At 36.0% G+C, this 12,516-nt stretch overlaps 2 protein-coding genes across 4 annotated transcripts in view; both read right to left on the bottom strand.

The window, feature by feature from the left end:
* LOC131437272 (beta-1-syntrophin) overlaps window positions 1–12,516 on the bottom strand; it is a 442,836-nt gene that overhangs the window by 348,948 nt on the left and 81,372 nt on the right. The gene's annotated exons all lie outside the window — the stretch shown is intronic.
* On the bottom strand, window positions 2,272–4,924 carry LOC131437273 (uncharacterized). Its single transcript, XM_058606513.1, has 2 exons — window positions 4,421–4,924; window positions 2,272–4,362 (listed from the first exon to the last, which is right to left on the bottom strand). Exon 2 carries the CDS (start codon window positions 4,341–4,343, stop codon window positions 3,189–3,191), a length of 1,155 nt encoding a protein of 384 aa, XP_058462496.1. The 5' UTR covers window positions 4,344–4,362; window positions 4,421–4,924; the 3' UTR covers window positions 2,272–3,188.

Below are 12,516 nucleotides of genomic sequence, written 5' to 3'. Positions count from 1 at the left end.
TGCTCTATCTGTTTTCACTAATAAAATTATGTTAAATCAGTTCAAATTGGTTTAAAATTTTAATATAAATGTTTATCCGTGTTCAACATCAAAAATATCTGCGCAAAGGCTTTCTATTTTAAAATGTGATTTGTCTGTTGATTAATAAACTTTTAAAGAATCACTGCAATCAAATATTAACAGATACTCTGAGAGCAAAGTCTATTTTTTTGCTTCTTACTTTTTATGAACCTGTAGAAATCTGCATTAAAATTAAAAAATCTGTATAAAATCTGTAATCTGATTTAAATCAGTATGTGAATACAATAAAGATAAATCTGTATAAATGGCACCTCTGGTTCTGCATTTTGTTTTTAGAAAGGCTTGTGCCTGAAAAGTAACAATTCTTTTTTTTTTTTTGTTTTTTTTTTTAATTTCTCCAAATTAACTGCACAGTAAAATTTTAAATATAAAACGAAAGGTAACGAAAACGATCCAAAAAAATTTGAACGTCGAAATTATTTCAAACTGTTTCTAAAAACATCGTGTGTTGTCTGATAGTTGGCATTAGGCCCTTTTGAAGGAAAATTCTGACATTTTGACCTGAGAGTGTAATAGTGCAATATTTTGGTTTTGATTGCTGTCGCCATTACTAATTTATGGGATGAATAAAGGACCAACGATAGGATGAATATAAAACCTTTAAGATGAAATTAGGAGCACAGTAGTGAACGTATCAGAAGTGTTTTTAGTTGATTTTTTAATATTATTTTAATTTCCAAGGAATATGAATCAATTCCCAATGTGGAGCAAGGCGAATTAAGCAGAAATATGAAAAATCGTAGTGATTTTAGTAGCTAAATCAGGTTTTTAAGGTAACTTCCTTACAAATGAGATGAATTAGTGAGCCCTTACCCTACATAAATAACATCTTGAATGCACTTGACGATGACATATTATTAACTGAAGGTTCTAATTTCCTAAAATTAGCTTTAGAATGATAGATAGTGTTTCACAATTATTTGCCTACTTTTGAAATTTAAATCTGTTGATGAGGTTATTTTAAACTTGCATATTTAATGTCATTCGCCCTTATTCTGAATAACGACGCATTGATTTTTCGATCGAATATGGTTCGATCGAATCCTAGCTACCTTTGATTTTGCTAGCGTTATTAGGAATACAAATGAAATACGATCGTAAAATTGATACGACGTTATTCAGAATAAGGGCGATTATGATCGGTTGTTTTTCGTACACAACCCTGTAATTTTCTGTGATGTTCCGGCGAACGGCCGTAACTAGGTTAAAGCCGGATATAAATAAACGATATAAAATAAATTAATCGTCTAATGTTGAACACATCTTTGATTTCTATATAGGGGTACAAATTAAAAACGGAGCTGAACGTACAGGAAAGTGGTCAGGTTTTGAACACTTACAGCTCAGTCAGTTTTGTTTCGATTTGCAATATTATTTCACCTACTGATTGGAAATATTTCTAAGCATCGATTTGAACGGATAATGCCACATATTTTCATGTACATACGATAGAAATTTTGATCAATAGCGAGCAGTGCCCTATTTTATCGGCAAAACATCTAAGACCTTATGCTGCTTTATTGGCTTTCCCTAACGGAGACGATGGTTTTAAATGAAATCATTGCTGATGGTTCAATCTCACATGAAACATGCCAAGAGAAGGTTGTTGCCATGTAGCGAACGTCGAACGAGAAGCACTACAAAACGATTGCATGCTCTGACAGGAACAAATGTCATTCGCTTGTTGATTGAAAAGCTTGAGAATTGAATTAATTGAAAATAATTCTCTTTTATTGAACAATATATTTAATAAGGTCCACTGCTTTAGCTCCAAGATGCTGAGGGCCTAGGAAGATTTCGTGAATTATAATATTGTTGTATTTGGTTCACGTTATCGTGTGCTGATCGCCGCAACTATGGCCGTTAATGGTCGGCAGTAGCTGTTCGGATGGGTGTTACATGGAGATTGTCCAGATGACGTGGGTATTTATCGATGGTGGATGTATTTATTTGTTCCTGTGGGTCCGCGGGAAACACCCCCCCCCCCCCCCCCCTAGCCTACGAAGACCTCAAAAAACAGTAGTTCTTGAATGCTTACGATTAATTTCCAATTTCGATTGCAGGAACACATTTTACTATGAAGTTTGTCCATAGCTTTCAACGAAATCGCAGACGTAATACCATAATGCAAACACGAATCTCTAAGTAACACGTTCCCGAGCGGAACGCTATAAAGATAATTGTATACAAGCCAAACTTGAACACAAATTTTGTGTAAAATGTTCAACTACCTAAATCAATGCTGTAAAACTTCATTTCGGTTCATTCAATTGAAATCGACTACACACGGTCGATCAGTTGACAGTGACGCGCTGACTAACAGCACCAATTAAACCGTCATCAGTTTCTCCCTTGAAATAACAAACATATCAATGACAGAGAGACCTCCTATCAAATGAGATCCTAGTGAACTTTCAGTTGGTTCAAGATCATAAATTAACGGTAAACCATTCTAGCTAAAATTTAAATCACAGAATGTACTTAAATTTAGTTCTTTCTCTTCCAATCTTTATTTTGAATATATGTAACACGTCTCAATGCATACCAAAAAATCGTAAAATTAGCTTTTCACCTTTGCTGACGATAATTGCAACCTGAAATGCAAATCGCCACCCTTAGTCGTATCTAAATGAAATTTGGTATAGTTATATGGTTTGAAGACATTTTGCGTATTCGACGAACTGAGTCGAATGGTATATGACACTCGGACCTGTAATATAAGTAGAATCATGGCGTCACTAGGTACATCAAATCAAGGTTTTTCTACAAGCAACAGTTTCCGAGATACAACAATTTGAAGAAAGTGTTTGCAATTTCTGGACTTGTTCTGGACGAATCAAACGCAGCTGATTGTAAGTAGGCTGAACATGTTGCAAATAATATTTCAATAAAGTACCCGGAAAAGGTTGTCGAATGTCAGGAAGAACTGACACTCGCCGAATGTTTGCAATCGAGGAGAATACGTTAGATGGGCCGGAAGAGAAGATGGATCTGAGAATGACGGACCTAGATCGAGTGTCCGTTAAGTCATATCGTTACAAAAAAACAATACTCGACTGTATTTTTTTTTTTGTTTTAGAAAACTTCGACTCTATTACAAAACTTCTTCAAAAAAATATTACTGTCAAAATACTCGCCATAAGAATAAGCACTTCGTTTGATTTACCACTTGACGTTTGTCCCGATTTCGTATTCGAACGTTGTGTGCTTCGACTGGTTGATACTGAGATTCCTGAATAATAGTCCGCTCGACCAGATAAAGTCTTTGGTGATTTACGAAGTTTAACGACAGGAAATATGGGTATGAGAGGAGTTACTGGAACAGCTCTAGGTTCAGTAATAATCAACTGCTCGCTTCGAGTTAACGATACGATTATTGGGATTTTCGTATGAAACTTTGGACGAGAATTGGTATGCATTTTCTTGCACCGAGGCTTCGGAACGACAACAGATTTTGGGATAACTCCTTCGCCATGATGAGAATTGATTGCTGAATTTGTGGAATAAACGTCAAGAGATGAATCAGAACTTCGATTTTCGGTTGGTACAATCGTGATAAGTGAAGGTTCAATACTGTTTTCCACTAAATTTGAATGTCCAATTGATATTGGACTCATCAAACCGCCTGATTTTTCCACTTTCAATAAACTTGTCATCTTGATCGAATCAATTGTATTATTCAATTTGCTTGGTACTGCGGTCAAAAATCCTAAGGGATCCTTTCCCGACCCATCATCTGAATAAACCACCGACGATGTTGTTAAATTTTTCAACTGATATGATGTAGTTCTTGGAGTCCACATGGTCCACCTGGGACTCCAGCTAGGCCAGGTAGGAAAGGTTAGTTTTGTGGTACGTTTCGTTTTTTCAATTGCTGATGTGATTCTGAGATCTGATGATGGTTCGCTGCCTCTCGCATTAAGAAACATTGTGAAAGTCTTGTTATCAGGCGATTCGTACTTAGAAACAGATCTGATCATTGCTTGTAATCGAACTGTAGTGGCAGTTTCAGTGGATGTTGCCTCTTTCGTCGTGATCTCAATGCCGGTTCCAGCAGTTGGCGCTTCCATCGCAGGTGCAACGTCTGCAACAACACCTAGTGTTTCCGTACTAGTTACAACAGTTGTAACAGTTGTTGACCCGGTTACAGCAGTTGGCGCTTCCATCGCAGGTGCTATGGCTGCAACAACACCTAGTGTTTCCGTACTAGTTACAACAGTTGTAATAGTTGTTGACCCTTGCGTCGCAGGTGGAAGTTTCATGTTAGCGACTGATGGATGCCTGATTGAATTTGATTAATGCAGTAGTTGTTAAATATTTGCACATACATACTACATACCCACAATCATATGTATGACAATCAACGAATAAAATGTGATCTTTCCAAACTCCGAAATGTAGAAAATGGAATGTGTTTTCTTGTTCAATCTTCAAACCGACGTCATTGCACAATTGTAAAGTTTCAACATTCGAAACCGTTTGTTTGTCTCTAAACACACGGACATTCCTATTTTTGATAGGAAATAGACGGATCCATTCGGGTTCACTTCCATATTCAACGAATCGGAATCCGGAACGAATACTTTTCGCGTTGGGATCGAAAACATCAAGTTTGTAGAATATGCAGTTCTAAAAATAAAAAGTGTGTCATATACAATGATAGATTGCTGTATTCCAAGGTTTCCTTATAAATTAGTACTCTTCGATAAATGGAACATTCAGCCTGCAAAAAAAATGTATTTTTTTCCAATATTGTCCTGATCACTTTCACTTAGAAATAAACCACAAAATTGTTTCTTAGATATGTTCCACGTTCCACCCGGAACAGCTAAGATCAGTTCAATCGGAGTATAAAACATAATGAAAAAATGACATAGTACCGAAGTTCTACCTTCCGAAACGAGCATTTGCTGATCACCAAGCGTTGCTGTTTCATCGTATATCCAGGCGATATCTACTGCGGGGAATTCCTTGTGCAGGAACATTTTTACCTCCGTAGATCCCACCCCCAGTACGTCGAGCCTTGTCGTGTTTGGGAAAAAACTATATAAGAGATAAACAACATAAAATTCATATAACTAGTTTGCTCGTAGGAAACGGTTCCGCTTTGGTACCCATCTTCCGTCGCTAGGCAGTGTGCTCCCGTAATGAAAAAATTGTTTCCGACGTAGTAACCACCACAATATTCTTTTTGAAAGAAGCAATGATCACCAGCATCATTGATTTCCGTCGAATTTGGAGTGCCGGGTAGTTTACGGTACACTATAGATCTGTCTCTTATGTCCTCCACTGTTAATACGTTTTGGTTTGTTTGCACGAACAACCACACTTGAGACAATATTAAAAAACATATCTTGACGTTGATCATTTTGACTGCGGTCAATTTTCACCTACTGCGATGCATCTCCCGCAAACATTATACACCCAAACCTCCCCGCATAGCGTTTTGGCTACCTGCGCAGCCATGGCCACTAGACGGCTACCAAAATTGATTCAGTGACGGTTATCAAATCTAATTTAACAAAACAAAGTCGCCTGTATCTAAGTTAGCCGAGCGTTTTCATCTTCTCACCTTCGCTGAAAATGTCAAAAATTTCAATGTGGAAAAATCCTGGTGGATACAGTTGTATCGACGACACGACCAGGCACTCCGAAGAAAAATCTGAACAAAAAGTGTTCGTGAGTGATTTACCGCCAGTTACCATAAATATAGCAACCCCTCGATAATCATGAAAATAATCTTCTTGAGCAACACTGTTTAAGTTGCTATGAACTAGTTACCAAGGAGCGCTATAATAAATAAACAAATCATTTGAGAAAGATGTGAAACTTTTATATAAATTTAAATTTTGTTTCAACATTCTTTTTAGATTTGCGCCGACCACAATAGTACAATAACCAAATCTGCTACTAGAAGTAGTGTTGCGACAGGAAGGCGTCACCCTATATCATCCACAGCTACCCATTAGTCCTATGTGCAGTGTAATCATCTAACTCATCCATGATGATGGTCTTTCCGTTCAGTAACCAGTCGAGTTTCCGAAACACATCACTTTTACTTAATGCTTATGACAGACATGTGATATCGGAATCACTGTACACTATGAAATCACATGTCTGTCACCCTGAATCACGGTGGTATCACGCGAGCATCATGATACAACGGTGATTTCCGTACTACGGTCATTGATCGTTGTACTGTGCAAAATCACATCACTGTTTACTGTTACCAGCGCCATTGGCGAGCAATGGTGAACTCATGAAACAATATTTCCTTCTTTTAAGCATCAAATAATAAACAACCATCGTTTTATTTTGCAAAAAAAATCTCGATTAAATGCTAACAAACAGCGTAAAACTTATATAGTTTGTCAACGTTGTAGCATATTTTAAAAATGCAGTCAACAAAGAAATGTTCATAAATTTGATGAGGGTTTGAAATACAAATAAGGAAAACCATATATTCATCCCTGTTCTTTCCATTCCATTCGATAACAAGTAAATTTATTGTTGAAATGGATTCAATAACATAATGATTCATATTTTGAATGCACATGTGGTAATAATAAACGATAAATATCCAACAGCAAACATAAACCAATTGAGTTATCATCCTGTTTATTGATGACCTATATTGAATTCTGGAAACTCTAATTCTACTAATAACTTTGTCTTATATCATCAGGTTAAATGCCGTTGGATAGAAAGAAAACTTGTTTTTAAATTGTTTAGAAAGAGAGTCTTATTTTGGGTATGAATAAAAACAGCGAATCATGTTTTTCAGTGTGGGTTGAAGCAGAACACGTACCAAGTAACATATTCAATTTAATAAATACTCGTAGTAGTTTTCAGTGTTACTTCATAAACATAGCCTAACAACTTTAAAATCCTTAAAATCGTAATAAAACCATTATGAGATTATATTCCAGTCTAGTAGACTATTTTTCATAAGATTTATGAAGCAAAAGAAGTATCAAACCTATGTCAAATCTATTTCGAAATGATTTAAAATTCAAGAAGGTTTTAAAATCTGGTTTATGATAAACATAATCCTTTTTATGAAAATTTCGTATTGATAGCATTTTTCTGGAATATGTGTGTGTGCCATGCCGTTTTTGATGATTACATACTAAGAATATCTTAGATTTATTTACTATTTTGAGGCTCAATGTTAAAAGTTTAGGCGCTCTTAATTTTATCGTGAATATGCGGGTGAAAAAGGAATTATGACTGAACACCTGCGGATTTATGCGGATTTAGACAAAGTCGGCATGATTTACAAACAAAATTTGGTAATTCATCACCTTTTTGGGTAGAAATCAATTACTTTGCATAAAAAAGTAGTGCTAGTGTCTATCATATTTCCTTCGTTTTTTTGTCAGTAAATGTTGCGGTAGAACATCAAAATGATGGACATCAAATTTTCCCTAATGCTAATATCATTTAAACAATGAAGGAAAAAATTCTGTATCCTAGTACAAATGTGTCATAAATGTACCTTAAAACTACAAAATTTGATATGAGTAAAACAGTCATCCGATGAACACTCACACACAAAACTAGTTTAATAATTCAGAGAGGCATTGATTATATCAGTCATAAACCAGCTACTGGGAATACACTCCAAACCTTGAAAATTTTTAGTTTCTATATTATCGATCATCGGAGCTAGGAAAACAAACTAAGTTTTGAGTTGTTTCGTTTCACTATACACTGAGGTCTTTTTTTATGCGATCTTTTTTTATGCGGTTTTTTTTACGCGACTTTTTTTTATGCGAATTTTCAGAGTTATGCGGTTTTTTTTTATGCGAAGTTTCAGAGTTATGCGGTTTTTTTTATGCGAATTTTCAGAGTTATGCGGTTTACCCTTCTGCGGTCTTTTTTTATGCGAAGTTTCAGAGTTATGCGGTTTTTTTTATGCGAAGTTTCAGAGTTATGCGGTTTTTTTTATGCGAATTTTCAGAGTTATGCGGTTTTTTTTTATGCGGTTTTTTTTTATGCGGTACGTAAATTCGCATAAAAAAAGACTTCAGTGTATATTCATTCTGTGCGCAAAACATGTCTGTCACTTCATCGTTGTACGCGTACAGCGTTGTACAGAAATCATTGTACGGAAATCACATGTCTGTCAGGGGTATAACATACTGTCAACCAACCCGGAAGTTAGTACCAGTCTTCACGAAATGAAAATGAGACTTCATTGTTAAATTGTATTCGACACTCTTTACATTCGACTACCAGGGCTTCCCAAACTATTTTGGGTCACTAAAATTAACTTAGGCCTCAGACCTCCATTAACAAATTCCTTTGAAAATTCATTGCTTTTTTAATATTGATGTAAAATACTTACCAATTTATGCGGATGGTCAAAAATACTTTTCTAGCATGAATATTTTAAATAACAACTTATATCAAACAACAGGGGTCGATTTCTAGACCTCATCGACCCCCATAGTCAGTTTTCGCTTACGGCGACCCCCACAAAAAGGATATCGACCACAAGGGGTCTATATCGACCACTTTGGGAATTTCTGGACTGCTTCAACAAGTTCCAGCAGCCTTACGATAGACCGTAGTTTCAGTCTGTTTTCTGTTTGAGACACAAATAATCAAATTATTTGAAGGAGACCTGTTTGCAATGGAGGCTTTCGATGTGCACTTCAAAACCTATAATTTCGATCAGATCTAATATACTGAGAAATTTGATTCCCGTGCTGTTCAAGTGCCTTTCATATTCATCAAAGTATACACGTACTTTGCAAAGACCTCAAATCACTGAGAGTAGAAGTAGAGGAGCTTCCAAAATAGCGCATTGTTTACACAACATGTATGCTGATTAGCAACGAGGGTTGAACGATTTGGAACAAGGGGTGAATTGAAATGGTTTTACTTTAGAAGTTATTAGAAAATAGCAGATATGCTTTCAATACTAAATTCTGATGATCGGACTGATAAAAGGTTTCGCAATGACGGATTGAATGACTGCAAAACTTAACACAATTTAAAAACTCATTTACATAGCAGATAGTCATTATAGATCTAAGTATGGTTACGTTGAACTATTTAACAAATATCCATGAATATTGAATTGTCTGGAAGTCATTTTTAATATGTTCGAGCACCAGCAAGCCTTAACGAAGACCTCTATCCGATTAAACTAAATGATAATTCCACTCGAGGCAGTTTGTTTTGTTTACATTTCCCAAGTCTCCAATATGCAGTAACCAAGGTTATGGTAACTGTTATTTAAAATCAATAATCTATCAACTTGTGTTACCAGTTTCAATAGTTTTTCAGGCGATTTCGTTTTGACATTACAAGTTACTGAGGGGTAGTTAAATTTGCGATACAGTTTCGATAGATGAGTGGCAGGTCGTGTCGTCGGTTGTATCGTTTGAGTTGTATATCTGGCAGTGGTAAGGAAGTCAGTCACCAGAATGTCTGCCAGCCCTATTTTTCCGGCTGGCAGCGTTTAGTCAGCCATCTGGCAGCCATGCGTATGCGGATCCGTTTACGTACATTTTTTTACCTTACCTCTTTTTACGTAACTCTTTTTACGAATTAAATCCTAAATAACGTAAACTTTGTTACGAATCCACTTGGTAAAAAGAGGTTTTGGCATAAAAAACTGAGAACGATTTCCGGGTAATTGATATTCCATGGAAATCACTACTATATGCGTATTTTTGGAAGGGAAACGATGTTTATTGAATTGGCTATTTTATGAAGGGAAACGATCGTTCCGGAGAACGAAGTTTATTGATATTTCTTGAAAACACTTACAATGTGGATATTTTCAAAAAGGATTTGATGTGTAGATATCAGAAAACGACGTTTGAGGCCATTTCGAAATTCAGGATGGCAACTTCCGGTTTTTTGCTGTTTCTTAAAAACCCTTACAATATGGATACTTTTGAAGCGGATTTTATATATAGGTATCGGGAAACATTGTTTAAGGTCATCTAGGATTTTGGATCGACCTCAATAATAAGAAAATATCCATATTATAAAGGGCTTTCTACGGGCTCCGTAACCAGCTGAAGTCTCGTAGCTTGCTTGTTTAGTTCGTAAATAGAGGTTTCAATGTTTCAATGAAAAAAGTTGCAAGCATCGCAACGTCACCACTAGTTATATACAATCTTCATAAAGCCATTCAAATAACATATATACCGTTTCGACGTCCGGTAACATGTGCGTTCCGATAAAGAAAGTACGATTCGAACGATCAGATAGATTCCGTCAACTTCAACTGTATGTCGCCATATGATGTTGACGTTGTGGCATTTCGTGGAGATAGCAAATGTATTTGGCAATAGTGCGATAAGAATTCCAGTATTCAACAAGAGAAAAAGAACCCAAGCAACCAGAAGCCCAACTGCAATTCCACTGGAGTAAAGTGATCATACTGTCGATTTCTGTAGGTAGTTCAGCCATCGATAGATACGATCGCTGCAAGGAGGGGCCATTGTTCGAATACTTTGATCAATATTGAATTTAAGGTGCAGGTTCAACGAAAACCGTATGTTAGGGTGCTAAATATATATTGGGGAACGTTAGGGCATACTTTTTGAAAATGTGTTTTCATATAAATTCAAGCGAACTACTAAATTTTCTAATAGTGTTTTGATCATACTTTCAAACTTTGTTGCAATAGGTTTTACATTTTCGAAATGTTGATACTTCAATATGTATTATTTTGTAATTAACCTGTTCAAAAGCTTTGTAGTTTGTAAACTTAAAACCTATTTTAATCCACCTAGTGGTGTAATGATGCCTTTCTCATATTACTCATTACATCATAAATATAACCGTGAAATTCGCAAAAACAACTGTTTATTGAATAGGAATAGGATAATTTGTTCGGATCTATCTCACAAACTCTATAAATCCTGTTTAACCTGTAGCTCCGGAACCGAAAGTAGTATCCACAACAAATTAAGGAATTCCGTATGAAACTGTAAGACTTGAACCTATAAGTTTGTGAGAATCTATTCGGCCATCTCCAAGAAAAGTGAGTGAGATCCTTTTTGCAGTTTCTAATCACTATTTCCAATTCTCCCGAAACCGGATGATTCAGATGAACGGAATAGCCGAAGTTGGTTCGTTTGCTAGCAACAAATATGACCTACAAATTAGAACAGTTTTGAACGTAGTTAAACTTATACTTACTATCTCATGCTCTATTTCGTTTAAACCAATTAAACTAAATCTAACGAAACGAGCCTGCGTTTCTGTTACTACTGCGTGCTAAACAGCATGAATCAGCAGCATGAAACATGTAGTAGGATTGTTTTTATTATTATTGACATCACTACACAACGTGTACGAAATAGAACAAAGCACGCCTTGTTCGTTTTGTGTTTTCTTCTTCTTTCGGTGTTGTACATATTGTCACTCTATATGGCGATTTGAAAACTTTGACACTCATCGCCCTGTAACTGCGGAACCGGAAGTCGGATCCGGATGAAATTTCACAGTAGGTTTAAAGACAGTATGAACTTTAATTCAAATCAAGATTTGTGAAAATCGGTTCAAGCATCGCAGAGAAATCGAAGTGAATTTAGTTTTAGGAGTTTTTCTTCTCCACTTTCGGTGCTCTCGGAACAGGAAAAGAGGGGACCAGTAGTGCCGAATTAGGTTTTTATGTCCACAAACTAACAAGCTTTGCAAACTAGAAGAATTAATCAGACAATTTTATGGGATTTGTACCTGTTTTTAACCATCGTTCGTGGAAAAATACTAATAAAATTGGTAATTTTCCACTTATCACGCTTTAGTTCCGGAACCGGAAGTCGGATCCCGATAAAATGTTCCACAAATTTTTATGATATTATAAGACCTTTCATTTGAATCTAAGTTTGCGAAAATCGGTTGAGTTGTTCCAGAGATAATTGAGTGTAAACTTTTTCTCAAATTTTCACATATTACCATATAACTCCGGAACCGGAAGTCACATTCAAACGAAATTCAATAGCAAGCTATGGGACCATAATACCTTTTATTTGAATCTTAGTTTGTGAAAATCGGTTCAGCCATCTCTGAAAAAAGTGAGTGCATATTTTTTTCACTTTTTTGGTACATATCATCCTATATCTCCGGAACCGGAAGTCGGATCGGAAATTCAATAGCAGGCTATGGGACTATGAGACCTTTTATTTGAATCTTTGTTTGTGAAAATCGGTTCGGCCATCTCTGAGAAAAGTGAGTGCATATTTTTGTTACATACACACACACATACACACACACACGGACGGACACACACACAGACATTTGCTCAGTTCGTCGAGCTGAGTCGAATGGTATATGACATTCGGCCCTCCGGGCCTCAGTTAAAAAGTCGATTTTCACAGTGATTGCATAGCCTTTCTATATGAGAAAGGCAAAAATATGTAACCTTCAACTAAAATATGTATTTTGACAATTAAAATATAATTG

Source organism: Malaya genurostris, chromosome 3, assembly GCF_030247185.1.
Source record: "Malaya genurostris strain Urasoe2022 chromosome 3, Malgen_1.1, whole genome shotgun sequence".
NCBI lineage: Eukaryota > Metazoa > Arthropoda > Insecta > Diptera > Culicidae > Malaya > Malaya genurostris.
This window is presented reverse-complemented; position numbering and strand designations above follow the sequence as displayed.